This window comes from Prunus persica, chromosome G3 (assembly GCF_000346465.2).
Source record: "Prunus persica cultivar Lovell chromosome G3, Prunus_persica_NCBIv2, whole genome shotgun sequence".
NCBI classification, from domain to species: Eukaryota; Viridiplantae; Streptophyta; class Magnoliopsida; order Rosales; family Rosaceae; genus Prunus; species Prunus persica.
The window spans coordinates 22,937,851-22,956,963 of NC_034011.1; the positions used below are offsets into that span (position 1 = coordinate 22,937,851).

At 37.8% G+C, this 19,113-nt stretch overlaps 4 protein-coding genes across 7 annotated transcripts; 1 reads left to right on the forward strand and 3 right to left on the reverse strand.

Moving 5' to 3' along the window:
• LOC18783434 (pentatricopeptide repeat-containing protein At1g03540) lies at positions 193 to 2,320 on the forward strand. The gene has a single exon (XM_007216074.2). The coding sequence runs from the start codon at positions 258 to 260 to the stop codon at positions 2,154 to 2,156; it is 1,899 nt and encodes a 632-aa protein (XP_007216136.2). The 5' UTR covers positions 193 to 257; the 3' UTR covers positions 2,157 to 2,320.
• Positions 2,511 to 5,946, reverse strand: LOC18782783 (pentatricopeptide repeat-containing protein At1g73710). Its single transcript, XM_020559793.1, has one exon. It carries the CDS (start codon positions 5,783 to 5,785, stop codon positions 2,708 to 2,710), a length of 3,078 nt encoding a protein of 1,025 aa, XP_020415382.1. The 5' UTR covers positions 5,786 to 5,946; the 3' UTR covers positions 2,511 to 2,707.
• LOC18783716 (secretory carrier-associated membrane protein 1) lies at positions 6,524 to 10,330 on the reverse strand. Of its 2 annotated transcripts, XM_007216014.2 has the most exons (12): positions 9,825 to 10,330; positions 9,187 to 9,288; positions 8,984 to 9,046; positions 8,627 to 8,660; positions 8,415 to 8,537; positions 8,135 to 8,197; positions 7,956 to 8,049; positions 7,727 to 7,772; positions 7,564 to 7,631; positions 7,258 to 7,306; positions 6,965 to 7,030; positions 6,524 to 6,860 (listed from the first exon to the last, which is right to left on the reverse strand). In XM_007216014.2, exons 1-12 carry the CDS (start codon positions 9,876 to 9,878, stop codon positions 6,774 to 6,776), a joined length of 849 nt encoding a protein of 282 aa, XP_007216076.2. In that variant the 5' UTR covers positions 9,879 to 10,330; the 3' UTR covers positions 6,524 to 6,773. The 2 variants fall into 2 exon arrangements, with proteins under 2 accessions (XP_007216076.2, XP_020415384.1); XM_020559795.1 differs by lacking the exon at positions 9,187 to 9,288.
• Positions 11,003 to 18,197, reverse strand: LOC18781903 (protein STRUBBELIG-RECEPTOR FAMILY 3). 3 transcript variants are annotated; one of them, XM_020560231.1, is made up of 17 exons: positions 18,075 to 18,197; positions 17,370 to 17,560; positions 16,864 to 16,993; positions 16,700 to 16,771; positions 16,082 to 16,147; positions 15,880 to 15,951; positions 15,726 to 15,797; positions 15,563 to 15,634; positions 15,418 to 15,483; positions 15,227 to 15,292; positions 14,588 to 15,006; positions 14,061 to 14,476; positions 13,080 to 13,351; positions 12,822 to 12,960; positions 12,108 to 12,244; positions 11,853 to 12,009; positions 11,003 to 11,570 (listed from the first exon to the last, which is right to left on the reverse strand). In XM_020560231.1, the coding sequence occupies exons 2-17, from the start codon at positions 17,488 to 17,490 to the stop codon at positions 11,472 to 11,474; spliced, it is 2,376 nt and encodes a 791-aa protein (XP_020415820.1). In that variant the 5' UTR covers positions 17,491 to 17,560; positions 18,075 to 18,197; the 3' UTR covers positions 11,003 to 11,471. The 3 variants fall into 3 exon arrangements, with proteins under 3 accessions (XP_020415820.1, XP_007217036.1, XP_020415819.1); XM_007216974.2 differs by having other exon boundaries at positions 18,002 to 18,197; XM_020560230.1 differs by lacking the exon at positions 18,075 to 18,197 and adding an exon at positions 17,763 to 17,963.

The following is a 19,113-nucleotide window of genomic DNA, read 5'->3' on the forward strand; positions in this document are numbered from 1 at the left end:
ATCAAGTAGTTCGCAAATTTTTTTTAAGAAAAAAAAAATATAAGTTAGGTTAGTTGACAAAGACAATGAACCCGATTTTTTACATCAAAATTCGATTCCCTCTCTATAGTTTGTAAGAAATCATTTTTAATTTAAATTAATTATGTAAAACTTCCTTATGACTCAAACAAAAAAGAGAGGCGGGTACTCTACCTAACAAGTTCTCAAACGGCTATATATTTTTCAAAAATCAGTTTTGGCCCGTCGTCCCCATTTTCATGAAGCTCGTCCTCAAACGCCATTGCAGCTCTCTCACATCCTTAAATCTACAGAGCACCAAAATCCCATCACCCAAACAATCCCAAATCCTCCGACTCTGCAAGCTGGGCTTACTCTCCGATGCGATTCGGGTCCTGAACTCCATTGATTCCGGCGAAATCACCCTTAAACCAATCCTATACGCTTCGCTCTTACAAACTTGTACCAAAGCTGTTTCATTCAACCATGGCCTCCAAATCCATGCGCATGTCGTTAAGTCTGGCCTCGAAACCGACAGATTCGTTGGGAACAGCTTGCTTTCTCTGTATTTCAAGTTGGTTCCCAATATGTCCGAGACTCGGAGAGTGTTTGATGGTCTTTTTGTTAAGGATGTGATATCATGGACTTCGATGATAACTGGGTACGTTCGGGCTGGAAAGCCTGGAAATTCAATTGAAGTGTTTTATGATATGTTGAAGTTTGGGATTGAGCCAAACGCGTTCACTTTGTCTGCCGTGGTTAAAGCTTGTTCGGAGATTGGGGACTTGAGGCTGGGCCTGTGCTTTCATGGAGTGGTGGTGAGACGTGGGTTTGTTTCAAATCATGTTATAATTAGTGCTTTGATTAATATGTATGGGAGGAATTATAGATCGGAAGATGCGCGCCTGCTGTTCGATGAATTGACCGAACCAGGTGCTATATGCTGGACGTCGATTATTTCTGCGCTCACAAGGAGCGATTTGTTTGAGGAAGCATTGGGTTTCTTTTATTTGATGCATAGATATCATGGGTTGTCTCCCGATGGTTTTACGTTTGGGACAGTATTGGCTGCTTGTGGCAACTTGGGGAGGCTGAGGCAAGGTAGAGAAATGCATGCTAAGGTAATTACATATGGACTTTGTGGAAATGTGGTTGTTGAGAGTAGCTTGGTTGACATGTATGGAAAATGCGGGTCAGTAGAGTGTGCTCGACGTGTCTTTGATAGGATTCCCAAGAAGAACTCAGTTTCTTGGTCTGCGTTGCTAGGAGTGTATTGTCAAACTGGAGACTTTGAATCTGTCATTAATCATTTCAGGGAAATGGAAGAGGCTGACCTATACAGTTTTGGAACTGTTCTTCGTGCATGTGCAGGTTTGGCGGCTGTACAACAAGGGAAAGAAGTGCACTGCCAGTATGTGAGAAGGTGTGGTTGGAGAGATGTTATTGTAGAATCAGCTTTAGTTCATCTTTATGCAAAATGTGGTTGCATAGATTTTGCCCGTAGAGTTTTCACGCAGATGCCAGTTAGGAATTTGATAACATGGAACTCAATGATTTGTGGGTTTGCTCAGAATGGTGGAGGTGCAGAAGCTCTTAGAATATTTGATAGGATGATTAAGGAGGGGGTTAAGCCCGACTATATCAGCTTTATTGGGGTTCTTTTTGCTTGTAGTCATGCAGGTTTGGTTGATCAAGGGCGAAACTATTTTATCTTGATGACAAAGGAGTACGGGATTAAACCTGGGATTGAACATTATTGTTGCACGGTTGATCTTCTAGGCCGTGCTGGGCTACTTGAAGAAGCTGAGAATTTAATAGAGAATGCAGATTGTAGGAATGATTCTTCTCTTTGGGGAGTTCTTCTAGGTGCTAGCACAAGCTGTTCGAACTCCACTACTGCGGAGCGCATAGCCAAGAAAATGATTGAACTACAACCTGACTACCATTTGAGTTATGTTCTTCTAGCTAATGTGTATAGATCAGTAGGCCGATGGGATGATGCCTTGGAGATTGGGAGGATAATGAAAGATAGAGGGGTTAAGAAGACGCCGGGTAAGAGCTGGATTGAATCCAACAGTAAATTGGGTTCTTTTCTTCCTGTGGGTAATGTGGAAATTCCTAGAAGAATAAATTTTCCTGTTGTTATGGATATTGTCTGAAAGTGAGAAGAAATAGGAGTGAACCAACAATCCACCGTCAACCCATCCTTGATAAGATACTCACATTATGCAATTCAAGAAATGGTTGGTGCATTGATGCATTCTTCTTAGCTTTTCTCACTTCAATATACAACGGGAGTTTTACATTTTTTATATCATGAGAATTTTGGTTTAATCTCATTTTGTATGGTTAATTGGTGAGTGAGAGTAGATTTTGGCCCAGACTTGTCAAAATAATCAGTTATCTTTTACTGTAGCAATGTTCAAATAAGATACCGATCACTTGCAAATTTTGGCATATCAGCCTGCATGAAAAATGAACAAGCACATAAAGCTTAAATCAAGTAGCAAAAATTGCATTCAGTGTTGGCATATTATTAAGATTTAATTTAACAAATGGGAAATACAATACATGTTTCGTCAAACCCAGTACTTTTTATACAATCTTCAAATTATTCAGCTGTTTCCCTACCATACATACACAGTATGAGATGCATGCACAAATGCTTCTGTACAGTGTAACGCCATTGGGAGTTTTTCACTTCAAATAATTACAAATCCTCAAGATCTGAAGTAGTTTCATCAGGCTCAGCTTTAGCTTCGGAATCCATTTGGTGTTCTGAGTCGAACACATATTTCATCTCTTGGCTAACCAATTTGGCAAGGTCATGCCTATTGGCATCTGTATAGGCATCTCTTACAGCTCTGAACAAGGATTCATTTGGCTCTATTTCTTCATATTTCATCTGGCTGTATATCCGCTTCACACCTTCAACCATACCAGCTTTACCGTAACAACCCACTAGGTTAATATACGTTACGAGGTCTGGTTCCAGGTCTTCATCTTGCATTTTCATGAACATGTTCAGAGCCCTGTCAATTTCCCCAGCTGCCCCATAAGCATATATAGCAACATTGTAGAGAAAAGAATCAAGTTTTACATCAGCTTTTGTGAATTTTTCACACGACTCGAGCGCCATAGCATGCATACCAACCAGAGAGAAAACATAGGTGATGATAGCTTGCCTAGAGTAAGGTTTCCCTTCATTGTAAGATGATTCAAGCTGCGTTACTGCTTCAATTGGAATACCTTTCTTCAATATAGTGAATAATACTTTAAAAGTTCCACTATCAGGCAAGAGTTTCCGAGTTACCATCTCATGCAACAATTCTCCACATTCACGTAGCTGCCCGTTAATGGCATAACATGACATTACCTTGTTAAATGAACCACAGTCCCTTATTAGACCTGAAAGTTTCATTTCCTCTGCTACATCAATGGCTTCATCAAGCATGCCCACATTCTTGTAAAGATAAATCATGATGGCATATGTTATCTCATCTGCCCAACCCTTTGCTCTCAATTTTTCAAAAATCAATTTGGCTTCAGATACCATTCCAAGATCTGCATAGAGATTGATCATACTGTTAGATGCAACAATATCTCGGGGACCCTCTAGATCTTTCAGCCTCTCGTAGAGTACTTTTGCTCCATCAAGGCAGTCCACCTTACCATAAGCCTTTATCAGGGATGTAAGAACTACCTGGTTTGCAGAAATCCCAGATTCTTCCATGTGGCGAAAATACTTAAGTGCTTCTTCAACTTTGCCAGATTCTACAAATCCATTGATTAAAGAACCATACACAAATTCATTTGGTTGTACTCCTGAGTTTACCAAGTCTTGGTACACATCAACTGCATCAGAAAGCTGGCCAAGGCGAGCATAGCATGCAATAAGAGCAGAGAAGGCTAGAGAGTGTGGCTTAAAACCCATTTCACGCATTTCTGTTAAAACATCCCTTGCCTGGTCCACCAAATCACCTCCTGAGAACATTTGAATGAGAGAATTATATGTGCATTTATCAGGCCAGGTCCCATGATTTCTCATGCCCTTGAAGAGAGAAAAAGCTTTATCATAAAGCTTTGCCTTACCATAAGCTTTGATCATAACATTATATTCCACAACATCCTTCTTCTGTCTCACCGAGTCTTTCTTCCTATAGAATATGGCCTCAGCTTCAGTCCAAAATCCCTTTTCAGCATATGCATCTATAATTGCTGCACATGTCTTTGATGAAAGCCCACCATTTAATTGACATTTCTCATAAAAAAACTTCGCCTGATCAAGCTGTCCCTCATTAACATACATCTTGATGACACCAGGAACAGAATGCTCATCAATTCGCACACCAGATTTCTCCATACTCCGAATCACAGTTTCTACATCTTGGACCATGTTTCTCTCACATAATACATGAAGAACTGTCCTGTGAGATACAATATCTGGGGAAAGACCCACCTCTCTGATTTTCCTATAACAGTTCAGAGCAGCATCAATATTCCCTGCATCAGCATACAGAGACAGAAAAATGTTATAAGTTCTTGTATCAGGAGATATTCCCCTTTCTTCCATCTTACTAAGCAAAGCTTCCGCTTCTGACAAATGCCCATGACTTCCACAAGTAAAGATCATAGTATTGAAAGTAATAGCATCCATTGCCACACCAGATTTCATCATTTCTCCAAACACATTAGCTGCATCATCAAGACGTCCAGCCTTCCCATACAAATCAATCAAAGCATTATATGTCGATGTTTGCCTTGGTTTTCGGATAGAGTTCTCTGTATCTGATGAGGCCTTAATCTTTGAAGTGGGAATTCTCCCACCTGTCTTGAAAAGCTCAGTGGACAAGAAATGCTTAAAACTAATAGGCTCTAAGCCAGAATCATTCACAGAATCACCCATAGAATCTAAATCAAGTTCATCGAGCTCAATCTTGCCATCGCACCAATCCTTATAAAACTTATCTGCCCTATCAAACTCCCCTGCATCCTTCAAGGCCTTAACAACCGTATTCATTGTAACATCATCCGGGAAAATTCCCCTTAGTTTCATGTGCTTGATCCACAAAAGCGCTTCTTTCACAAGGCCTGCTTTCCCATACACATCAACGAGCATTGCATATGTATTGTTCGTTGGTAGGACACCTCTTTTCGCCATTTCAATCCAACAAAGCCTTAATTCATCCCATTTCTGAGCCCTACCCAGCTTTCGAAGCACCACATTATAGTGTATTACATTGGGTACATACTCCTTTTGTGACTTGAACCACTCGAAAACACGCACAACTCTTTCCCACCTTTTCTGTTCTTTGAGAATCACAGTCTGTTCTTTTGGATTCAAATTTTCGCCACACGAATTAAGGGTCTTTTCAACATCGTTTTCGGACTGTAAAGACCGCAAAATCGAAGGCAATACTCCTCCATACGCCTTCTTCTTACCATTAATTGAAGAACCTTTTGTGGGCAAAACCAATGTTTTCGAATCACACTGAAGCTTAAACCCTACAAAAGCCCTAGGACCTCTCGAATTCTGCTTCTGAGCTCGTGAAGTCACAAAATGGTCAATATTTTGAGGAGTGGACAAGGCATAAGGAACAGGGTACAGTTGCCTTCTTGCTAAGCCGTGATTGTGGTGAGTAAAGTTAAATTCTAGAAAGGCCCTAGTTCTGAAAGGACATTGGGAATTTCGAAGCTTACATGGTGAGAAGGTGCGGTTGTGCATTGAGCTCTGGAAACTTTCTTGCCCTAATTCCATGGAACTGCAACTCTGGCTGTGAAGCATCATGGCTTTGTGCTTTGAATTTTGAAACTTGGTACTTGGGGCTCAGGGTTTTTCAGCTCCTAAAGAATTAGGTTTAATGGAGGACTTTAGTTTCTCATTCCTGCTGCAGCCCTTGGAAGTTGGTCCTCTTTCATGTAGGAAAAAGCTGAGCCTCAGGGCTAAAACCGACAAAAGAAATTTTCGAAATCTTGGTTTTTTATTGATTTATTTTCTGTCTGATGTTTAAAGTTTCTGTTTCAGTCTCTGCACTTTCTTCTTTTCTTTATACCTATCAATTAATTAAAAAATAATTAATCTTTACCACAAAAAATAAGTTTATTATTAAAATAATATTAGACAAAATATTCTGTTTATCCCCAGAAATTAAATTTTTTTTGTTGTTATTGTGACCATCTTCATAGCCTTTGCAAGATGGCGGCCATGATTTTTATATGGTTGGCACTGAAAAAATATTGGAGAGGAAAATTGTTATGGCATTTTTTCTTTCATTGTATTATAAGAAATTAGGTCGAGTACGAGAGATTCTCGTGTAGAGGTATCGTACTCTCTTATAAAAGGTGGGTCTCGCAATTGAGACACATGCAATACTTAATTTTTGTGAAAGAACTACCGCATAAGAGAATCCTACAAAAGATTTATTCATGCTTGCTTAAAAATATGAAGCGAGAAAGTCATAAAAAATTCAAAATTGTACGAGACAATCAAAAGAAGCCTCTCTAGCTTGATTTATCATGGCCTCTGTGACTAAAATTTCAACTATTCAAGGACCAAAAGTACCAAACATAAAGAGTTTCTCTAGAATCAAATACGGGGAAAACGATATTTCAAGGTTGGACTCAAAAGAGGCACCATCCATCTGACTGCACAACCTAACAACATTCACTACTATACGAAATCCTTTGGTTTGTGAAGAAACCATTAAACAAAAAGAATATAAGAGAAACCGTGATCCTAACAAGTTGCTATCCAAAATCCTTTGGGTTTGGTCATTTCACATTGCTGCCATCATGGTACTTCTTGCTGCCTCACGCTTCACCTCTTCAACCTTTCCACTGCCTCTGAAATACGTGTATACTTGCTGCGAATACGATACGATGCAAGAAGAGTAAGTTTCTCCAAAGAGGGGAAGAAAAACGACAGAGTAAAGCCAGGAGAAAAATGCAAGTCCATTCATCATCTAACCTGAATAACCCAGATGCTGAGAACTGTTTCACAGACGAACAGCCCAAATCCAATGAAGTAAAGTATCTGAAATGAGGAAACAAAGTCTTCACGGGGTCATCAACTCAAAATAAAACTTCAAGATCAAACCACTGTCATAGCAATCTAACAGTTCTAGTTCTTTCCATCAAATTGAAATTCTCATCACTAACACCACTAGATTGTTGCCTAGCTGAAAAACAGACTTGTCTCTGTTGCAATTATTGAAGGAGAATATCCAAGCCAACATAGAATAATGAAAGCTCGAAACTTACCCCAACCGCAGCATTGTAACCCAGCAGTTCTATTGCAGGCAAAATACCTCTGTACACAAGATCACACCAAAGAAAATTCAGTTTCAGGAGGAAATATGATTAGTATGTATTTGTGATTAATAGAAGAAGATGTACTACTAGAAGAAGGCAAGGTTGTCTATTGGGAGAAAATTTTAGATGACAAGATCTGCAGGACGTTATCATGTTGGATACTCATTTGTACTTATTCCCCCTTCATAAACGAAAGAACTAATGTAACAGTAGTCATTGGTAAACCCCGTAGACTGCACAGTTAAGAAAACTAACGTGATAGATTTCCCTTTGAAGACAATTGGAGGAGCAATTGCAGCATAGACGCAAAACGCAATGTGGAGCTGCAAATAGAGAATCAGGGCATAGAAGTGAGCCAATTTTCACATCATCTTGAATGCAGAAAATATAACTTTAATAAGAACAAAAATATATGTACCAGATAAGACAAGAAAAACCCAGCAAAACTCAGAGCACTATCAGTCCTGTAATAGACGGCACACAATTACAAGTATGAATCCTAAACAAGAAGTACAAGATAAAAGATATGTTGGACAAATGTTGTAAGTGCAGAGTCATCAAAGTGATCATTTGCATAGGCCTGAAGCCTCATATACAGTTTTTGCATAGTGATGACAATAAGGTCATATCCATAGAATCATAAGTACCTCATAGCACGATAAAGCGGGCGATACCAGAGGAAATAGGATAGCGGAACACTTGCTATGAAGTAGATTACAGCCAGAAGCCAAATTATTGGACCTGCAAGAAGATAAAAGTTCAGACTAAATTATGAAAGAGTGTATTTATAATGGTTAATGGGTCTACACGAAGTCACAGATCAAACCTTCTCCTTTGAACCAGGCTACGGTAACTGCCAGAATATTCCACAGAAGACACACAATCAAACCTGAAAAATGCCATAAGCTTAGTCAACTTAAGCAACCACAGAAAAATTTGATTGAATTAATTAGAAGATCTTTTTGTACAAACAATTTTTAACTCAAAGTACTAAAGTAAATACAAGGAAAAGAGCGAGAAACAAAAAATCTACAATCAAATATCATCTGGCCATTGAAACACCTATGCCGACTATCACAAAAGAAAGTAAATAAAAATTAACATACCCAGATATGTTGTGAACGCAACATACTGGATCCTCTGTAGATGGATTGGTATTTCGTTTGCAATGTCTTGATGGATGATGGGGAAAAATGGAGGCCAGTTTTTCTCCTCTATAACAACTCCAGCTGCCAAAAAAAAAAAAAAAGTGGGGAAATTACAAATTGGACTTTGGTGTCATAGTCTCTCTCAAGCACATATCAGAAAATGGATAAACCTCGTGCTATGGCGTCTTCCCGCCGCTTTAGTTCCTGAAAAAAGATGATGGCATTATGAATTGCACTTACTAAACACAAAACTAATTTTTCTAAAAGCATACATTTCTCAACTAAAATCAATGTTGCACGTCAAAATATAAACTTGCATCTGAAGTGGATTATTCTTGTTGTCATGGCTACAATTTCTAACATGCCTTGGTACAGAAGAGGTGCCTCAAATGAACCTAAATATCGACATACCCACAATAAATTGATAATTACTATAAAATTAACGGTCTGGGACTCCGTTTACAAGTATATCAATTATATTTTATAAGCCCTTTGCAAGCATCATATGAGTTATAATGGGCAATTACCTGTTCCTTCTTTTTCAATTCAGCCTCTTTTGCGTGGAGTTCCTTCTCCTTTGCTTTTAAACTCTACAATAATAAAAATAATAAGGAGCAAGAAATCATTGCTCGTTGACAAAAATAAATAAATAAATAAATAAATCATTTATCATAAATAACAGATAGAAAACTTTAAAATATGATTCAACATCTTGCATATGCTGAACAACCTTTGAATTATCAAGAGGAATATCAATTGTTGCATTGCGATCATAGGGTTCAGGAGGAAGAGGTGAAAGCCTCGAGTTTGCAGGGGGGACACTTCCAGGATTCTAGAAATTTAGCAAAACGCAATAAGATGAAGATTACAAAAAGGGAAAAGAAAAAAAAAAATTCATCTTTGCAGAAATCATCTTTACAGAGTCAGCACATCAGGCAAGCACAATCAACCAAACTATGCACATGAACCCATTCAGATGCTTGAGTTCTACATAACCCAAAAAAAAAAAACGCCTAAGATACAAACCTTCTAGTTGTTTCCCTTTTCTCTGTTTTCTAACCAACTAAACTGACCATTGAATAACAGAAACAAAGAAACTAAAGATGAACATAGCTACAAAACCTACATTGTGGGTTTAATTCACCGTGGAATCAAATACCAAACAGAGACCCAAACCAGTGAAATGAAAACACATTGAAGATTTCGCACTATAAGCCAGGATTTCAACATATCATCAATTCCAAATCCCAAAGGATCATGTATATGTAAATACACAGACACATACAGAAATCGCGATTGAAGATAGAGACTTCGGTCTATAGATACAAAAACACGTATACGTAAATGCAGGTCTGTATCGGAACTTACCGCAAATGGATTGACCTCGTCATCTGCGAAAGGGTTAGAATCGTAACGATTCATGGGAGCGATCCAAGCTCTGGTGACTGTGAAATGACAATGGGCTCTAAATCGGGAATGTGAGAGTTAAGAGTTTTCGGTGATAAGGATCGTCGAACATGAAAAAATGAGAGAGACGTTGTTTTTGTTTTTTGTTTTGTTTTGTTTTGTTTTTTTTGTGGTTATTGGTTTTAAGGAAACGAGAGAAGAAGAGAGGCTCTTGGAGCGTACGGCCTTCGTTTTAGTGGAGCTGTTTGTTTCCTGGGAAAATTGAACCAGAAAATCAGAGACGAGATTATAAAGGGTGTTTGGCGGGGAAGGCCTATAAGTCTAACTTATTACTGTGCGTGGCGTGGGGCCGTTAAGAGAATATTTTAGACATTAAAAAATGGGGCAAAACTATATTTTAATATTATTTATTTATTTTTCAGTAAGATTTGGAGACAAATACTTTTTTGTTTTTTTAATCGGTTTATTTATTTATTTAGTGATATTTATAATTTATATACATTATAAGACTGTCACGCTCATTATGTTTATTATTTATAATGTATTGTCGAAAATAAATAAATATTTGAGAAGCAAATATCTATAGAAGGAAAAGGAGGAGATATTCGCGCTCAACCCTTGTAGTGGCCTTGCACTGTGGGAGTGCATTGAGGGAGCGTGAATAGCGGTCATTAAGTAAAACCACAATTCACTGAGGTAACAAATTAGTTTTAACACCAATCAAAAGTGACTTCAATTAACCGCTAGTTATAATTAACTTCTAATCCCCGAGACAGTAATTGACCATGATAGTCAAGGAGCTCCCAATCTTCAAGGAGCTAATTGTGCATTAGTTGGATTGGATTAAACCACAATTACGGTCATATTATCTTTTGCATTCATATATATAAGTTAGGTTAAGCCTGTTGATCAGGACAATACTCAAGTTCTCATACATGGAAATCTGAATGCCAAATTCAATGACACTCAAGTTCGCATACATGGAAATCCAAATGCTGAATTCAATAGTTAAGAAAAGTGCTAACATCAGTCGTGGCATGAATGAGTGTGTAGGACCCACATTGCCATGTTAGATGACTTCACCGATGGTGCAGTCAGAAGATGTTCCTAAAATAGTAAAACTACACAGGCAAATGCGCTAACAACCTGAAATGGCGGAGAAAATCGAATTTAACCCATCCTTCACAAAACTCATGATGTATATGTGTTATAAAATGGAATAGATTACATTTTGAATCGGTAGAAACCAAGTTCGTGAGGCATCACAGAGCTAGCTGAAAACGTTTCACTACCAAGAATTTAGTGACAATTGACAAATAATAATAGCTAAACAATTGGGTTAGCTCAACTTTGCAGGACAGACAAACAATAGAATGACCACAGAGTATTGAACACCAAAATCGGACTGTTGGAATGTTCACATCCAGAACTTTGTGCAGCTGGTCACATTAAAGAAGCTTGCGACGCAGATATTGGTGGTGTAAGTTTGGGGCCATCATCTGCAGCCTGTTTACAAGGGATGTATCTTCTTGGTTCTAGCAGTAGTCACAACCAACGCACCCCCCATCCTTGATAATCTGGTCATTAGGTCTTCATTTCACAAAGAAGTCAATCTTCACTTGATCCACTGCCGTGAGGCTCTCGCCGTATCATGTCTAATAGGTCTTGCACGACTTCAGACATCAGTGGCCTGAACTCTGGCTCCGACTGTAAAATACAATTCACATTTTTAGGATTAAAGTTCTCTTTGGAGTCGAGGCGGTGAATAACAACTAAAAATATAGTGGGGCTCATGTCCCACTAATATGGCAAATCAAACTTATGTTTTTGAGCATTTGAAGCATTCTATCTTTACTGAACAAAGATACCAGGTAAGCTAAGTTTACCAACCCAATGGTGCCCTTTTTGAAGAATACTATGTCACAAATTTCATAAAACTAAGTCTAACTTAACTGTATAACTTACGATGTCAAAAATGGCATTGCTCACCTGAACACATCGAGATATAATATCTGCAAAGTGTGATAAAGACTTCGTAGGATATTGTCCATTTAGAGAAGGATCGACCATCCTTGATAATGCATCGATGTCATGAAGCTGAGTAGTGGCCCATCTAACAAGGAATTGCTCCCCTCGATTCCTTGTGCTGTAAACTCAAATTTTCAAATCCAAAAATAAATTAAGCAGGGGTTGGTGGAATAATGCGAGAATGCAATTAAGAACTTGAATTTGCTAGTCTTTCACCTGTCATGGGACTTCCGGCCTGTTAATAATTCCAGCATTACCACCCCAAAGCTGTAAACATCACTCTGATGAGTATAAATTCCTGACTCGAATTCTGGAGCTCCGTAGCCATAAGCCGATAGCAGATGTCCTGACAACTGAAAGTACGAAGCAATTTAGTAGTAGTAATAAGTAGTACTGGTGATGACCATAAGTAGTCATCATTCGTTCAATTGTTCCACACTGCAAATCAACCAATAGGAATGACCTAAAGCCTAAGCAGACAATCGAAACACTGCATGCCTTTTGAAAAAGAAGTAATACGGAAGAGTGGTCTGGACATAAACAAGCTTCAAGATCAGAAGGCGAAATCAACCAACATGAATGACCTAAAGCTACAAAGCCATCTGGGAAAGAAAAGCAATATTGGATCACTTAAGAATGCACAATAACATCCATTTAAAATGCAAAGAAATCATTTACATTCTTACTCTTTCTTTTTCCTAAACAATGCTCATTCTGAAGGCTATTTATATATCTAGACTATATCTATATATAATCACAACGGAGAAAGCATTCACTGCACCAAATTCTCTTGCTATTTAAATCCATGTTGAAGGAATACAATACATGTCCTCCAAAAAAAAAAACCTTAAATTGTCAATGTTGGTCTCATGACCCACACTGTTGCAGGAAAAAAATACCTGCAAAAAAGAGAGTAGAAATATGACTTACCTGACTTACAGAACCTGATGATATCAATGGAGCCAAGCCACAGTCAGAAACGCGCACGGAAAGGTCATCATCAAGGAGAAGGTTGGCAGACTTGAAATTCCTGTGTACAATAGGTGGCTGACAGACCTCATGTAAATACCTACTCAAACAAAACAAAGACAGAGTTAGACTCACTGTAGCTCCTATCACCATATGATCAGGGAAAAAAAAAGGTCTACATGAGTGGGTTCAGAAATTGCCATTGCAATTGGTACTCACTCTAAGGCTCTTGCAGCTCCAAGTGCCATTCTAATACGAGCATTCCATGGCAGTTTCTTCTTAAATTCATCATCTACGTGCAGAGCATCATGCAGTGAACCATTACTGCAGTACTCGTAGATAAGAAGCCTTTGACCATGCTCTGCACAGTAACCGATGAGCTCAACAACATTAGCATGCCGGATTCTGTCAATGTTGTTTACCAGTTCAAGAAACTCATCATCCTTCTGCTGACTGGAAGCTCTCTTGTCCAATTTCTTGACTGCAAGTAGCTACAAAAGCATCCCAAAAGATTAATGTCAGTTTCTGAACTGTTCTGTACATATAAACAGAAACTGCTTGATTACATGAGATAAAAGCACATGACACATGAAAAAAAAAAATTGAAATAACCCTCTTCGTGCAACTCTTTCTCCCACACCAAGATATTTTCGCAAAATGTCGACAAGACTGCATCTAATTTTATGTCTTTATAAAGCAAAATATCTGTTTCTTTTTATCTGCTTAAAAGGTGAAATCCAATAGATATTATGAAGTCCTCCCCAGTTTGCTTATCAAGTTTGACAGCTTGCTTTTGATCACCCTGAATTTGCTTATTTATCAAGCTTGACACTAGATTTCATTGAAAATGGAAATTCTCTACACATCAATTCATTTGCTAGAAACTTATCACAGAATGAACATGAAGGATTGAATCTACATATAATGAATTCGATGCACCCATTCCATGTGGTTATTTTGATACTAGATCAATAATACTGTTCAGAAAAAAAACTCAGATGGTTGGAAGTACAAATAGCAGATAATAAATAAATTGATAAACAAGAAGGCTGTTTAAAACAATCAATCAGTGCTAGTGGACCTAGCACAACAATACTACAAAAGTGCAAAATAACAAGCACCTAACACAAATTTCAGTCAACTACTCATCCATGAAGTAGTTGCAATAAAGCAAAACCAATTCATAAATCAGAAACAGACCTTTCCATTAGGAAGCTGTGCCCTATAGACACTTCCCAGCATGCCTGCTCCTAGAAGATTATCAGGGGAAAAGCTGTTTGTATATTGCTGAAGGGAAGCAATGGTAAAAGACTTCGCAAAAATTGCAAGGTTTGGATTTTTAGTGGAAGGCTTCAATTTAGGCAGTTCAGTTGGCACAAATGGCTTCACAATGACCTTCTCAACAGGTGGTGGTGGAGGAGGGGGAGGAGGGGGAGGAGGAGGAGGAGGAGGCGTCAAATACATATCAAGTGCATTCAAATCAGACTCTTGCCTTGTTACTGTGCCCGTCCTTTGGACATTTCTATCTTGCTCATCATTTGGCTTTGGAATTGCCCATGTTCTTCTGGTTTCTGTTTCATTATCCTCTTTGGGCCTCACAACTGCCTCTTTCGGAACTGTTCACCATAATTTTAGTGAGTTGCTTACAATAAGATGCATACGTATGAACGATCCAAGAAAGAACAATATACTTAAATTAGATTGAATAAAACAGTGAGAGAATTTGCCTTTCTGTATTAGATTGGTTGGTTGAACCAAGGAACCATTGTCCCTGGGAGGGTTCTCCCTGTCACCTATATATGCACCTATTTGATGCCGCTTGGAAATTCTGTCCGCCTCTTCTCTTCTGCCACGTCTTGGCATAAAAAACAAAATTGCTAGTAACAAAATAACAAGAAGCAAGACCCCACCAATTGATATCCCAACTACTCTTTTAGTAGTTAAAAATTTCTTTGATTTTCCAGAATTTGATGTATCTTGTGAAGATGGTCCATCAGCCTGTTTTCCAGGTGTTCTTCCAGGTGTTCTGCCAGGTGGTTTTCCAGTAGGTGGTCCCCAAAAAGACTGTGGAGGTGGGGGTGGAGTCGACAGAGATGTGGGTGGAGGGACTGGAGCAATAGAAGAATTGAATGGATTCCCATCTTTTCTGCATTAAGCATATAAGAATTAGTTACGTGGAAAAACAACTATAGTATCCAAATTATCAAGCTCTCTTTCCTTGATAACAATGTATAACAGAGATCAACAACTTAGATTCTGCATATGATATACTGCAACAGAACTTAATGCTTCATTTAAGGATAAGTCTACAATGTGCCTGAAACTGCAAGTAATCTCTTCAAACTTTTGTACTCCATAAGCCTCACCTGAAATTTGGGATATTCAGCAACTTTTCAGGTATGGGTCCAGCGAAAAGGTTATTCTCTATATTCCTGTTTAGTAAGGAAGAAAAATCATTTATAATGGGAAAGAAATGTTGAAAATGAGAAGGCAAGATAGAACTAGAAACTTCTGAATTCTGTATATGACAAATAAAATGAATTGTTTAGATGATTACAGGTCACTTAGGGAAAGATCCTGCAAAACGTCTAGGGTTCCAGACAGCTGATTGTTCTGCAAATGTCTGCCAATAGAGGAGTTAGCTCTATTCATCGACACAAAAGATGCATAATAAACAAGGCTTACTTAGACAAGATACTCACAGAGTGGTCAGAGATACTACGCTTTTTAGAGAGGGTGGCAGTTGCCCGCTCAAATTGTTACTGGACAAATCTCTGCAAAGGTTAAATGTGTGTATAAGCCGGAAAAGCGTACAAAAGTAAAACTGGGAAGTATAAGCCTGAAAAGTTCAGAATAAGAACCTACAAATTGATCAACCCTGTGATGCTCTGAAAGGAATCTGGTATTTCTCCAGTTAAAAGATTATTGTTAAGAGACCTGATTGGCAAAATAGCTTATCTTAGAAACAAGCCTATAAAAAACTGAGAGCTGCTGTACCAAAAGCAAGAAAATGACTTACATGTCTGTGAGTTCAGCCAACGAAGCTAGAGAATCTGGGATGCTTCCAGTGAATTGGTTAGCTGAAAGAAAACTGCCAAAGGTATAGACTATCATATGTTTTGCATACGTGAGCATAATAGATAGGAAATAATCAGCAGTCTCAGGCTAATATTTGATACATGCAGTATAAAATTATAATTTCATAAGAGGGTTGAACATACAAGTTTCGCAAGCTAACAGGTAAATTGGATGGAATGCTTCCCCCAATATGGTTGTTGCTTAGATCTCTGCACATAAACACCAATGTCAATAATCCACAAACGTATCAAAATTTCAAAAAGAAAAAACTTGTTTATGAAGAAATGCAAGATATCATAATATGAGGAAAGCTAGTCCTAGATCTTTCCCCAACATTTTGCATTCTACCCTCGAGCACACACAGACTAAACAAGTCACCTTGGCAAATGCAAAACTATCATCCTAATGAGCATTCTGGATAAAAGCTAGTGTATAATGTCCATGGCCCCCAAACTATCATCCAAAGATAACAACTTAAGAATAAAACAAAAACAAAACTTACAAGCACAAAGATTAAAGTAAAACCCATTTTGCATGCGCAAAAAGCCCCTACATACATACTAACCAAACCTAAATCCACTCACAACCACCCCTTCATGCATATCTTCCTAATTTGCCTGTTATCTCTTAAAATGAAGACTAAAGGATTTTTAATGACACTGAATCAAGATATAACTTGGAGCAAAAGATATTATAAAACAACATTACACACACACACACACACACACATAAAGTTCCACCAGAGAGAGAGTACAACTTACATTGCCTGTATTGAAGCAAACATTCCTAAGTTTTCACCCAGTTGTCCTCCCAAATTAGCGCCATTAAGAACTCTATAAAATCATTATAATCATGAGACAGCTGAAAATTAACATGTTGAGAACGACCTGTCGACAAAAGAAGTCGAAGAAAGAGACTAACATACATTCCCAATATTACAGAATCGTTACACTGAACGCCTTGCCATGTTTCACCACATGGGTCTCCTCCAGCTGAGGTCCACCCAGGAAGAACAGGCGTGCCAAGTGCAGCATGTAAGTTGTTAATTGCAGCAACTGACCAAACCAGAAGTAAGCGCAGATAATAAGTGTTTGTAGCTCCAATTAACTATAAAAATTTAGAACTAGTCAAGGAAACATGTTTCCACACACAATTACACTAGAATAAAGCATGCAATTGCTGAAAACGACGACGACGCCGCCGCCGAAGCACATTATCAAAAGATTTTCTTTTCTTTGAAATAAGTAAGGAAAAAAAAAGACACACACAAAGTTATACACAGAAACAACGGAATAATGAGTTTTTATTATCTGAGAAATCCAGTCATAACAATAATACCAAGATTTAGAACTGGAGCACCCCACTCATTTTCCCACATAAGAATTTTAATGCCGAAGAATGGCCATTAAATGAAAATGGGAAGAGGCTTACCATCAGTAGGACTAGTGGCTCCAAGAGAAACTTGAGCCAAGCAGATCAATATCAACCCCAATAAAACCTGTCCATGGATCTTCAAGTTCTTGTACTCTAACACAGATCTCTTCCTACCCATTGATCCCAATCTGAAGTTTACTTCTCAATTCCCTTTTTCATAAGCAATCACTCACAAATCATCCTCCAATCTGAAAAATAAACCAAAAACAAAAATCACATAATTAAAATAAAATATTAATATCCAAACAGAAAGCAGCCCTCGTGATCCTAACTGGCCACAAAAAAGTTAGCAAACCCACTTGCCAAAACTCACAGATAAACAACATCATAATTTCACACACACATATACACAGGTAAATGATTCGTGTAAACACAATGGCCTGAACTTACAGAGAAAGTGGAGAGAGAAAAGAATTAAGCAAATGCTGAAGGAAATTGAAGTAAATGAAGCAAGAAGCAGCAGTGAGGAAAAATGCAGAGAGCTTTTTGGATAAAGTAGTGAATTGTTTAAATGTAGAATTTAACAGGAAAAAAAAAAAGAACTTAAGAGCTAAGATTCAAATGAATTAAGCAATGTCAGTGAGGCACTTAAACAGAATTATTACATCATAATTCGAATTAACAATTACCAATATTAATCCTTTTTAGCCTTGGAAGAAAAGAAAAAGTTGGAAAAAGGCAGAGGAAAATGTAGAAAGGTACAGTGAGGAAGGAGAAGAGAAGGAGGAGGTGCTCTGAAGCTCTGAAACTCTTCTCTCTCTTTCTTTGCTTTTCTTGCTTTCTTTCTTTCTCTCTCCCACCACTATCTCTCTTTCTCTCTCTAAACTTCACTCAGGAACAGTGTATGTGTGTGCGCGTAAGTCATACATATCTCTTTGTATGAAAGGTTGGGCGCATAAAGCCCACGCTCGTTAGGGCGCGCGCGTCGGTTTTATTTCCTTTTTCGGAGATTTATACTTTTATCTTGTAATATCACCACAATTATATATAAAAAAATCATTGACTTTGCTTTTACTTTTTCTGACTCATATTTAATGGATAAAATATGTAATCCAGATTAATCAGTTACCTAACGAGCCCTCCTAATAGCCATTTTATGTTCTCTCCATGATAATAAATATGGTCTCAGTTCAGTTCGTTAATTGTTTTTGTTTGGATACTAGTCCTCCATTCAATCGAAAAAAAGGTTAATCAGTCTGTTTATATAAAAATAAATTTTAAGTTTGTGAGTGTATATGATCTTCACTAAAGTTATGCGAAATACACAAAAACGTACAAGTTTCACATTATTTTTGTGAAATGCGGGCTCATTATGTTAGCACAAAATATACTATTAAAGTTGCTTTGGTTGGATAAATTAAAATGTGTAAATGAGAGAAAAAGAACATAAGGAAGTTGAGCCAAAACCTAACCAGCAAAGTAAGTCACCCATCATTTAGCCAACAAAATAACTAATTTAAAATGCACACGTAAATAACAAACAATAAACACACTAAAAAATATAATCTATGAAGGAAGAATCAGACATACATAGTTGGAGAAATCTTTTCTTTAGTAACATAGGAAAATTTAATGTTTACGGAAAATAATTTATGAGAAGTTTGGAATCAATGAACTACGAAAAACATTGGCATGTTAGTTCTATATTTTTCTCCCTTTTCTGTTTTTTTTTTAAATAAAAAAATTCGAATAAATTAGTGATAAGTATTTGCATGGGTTACGGGTAGCTCTGCCACGCATA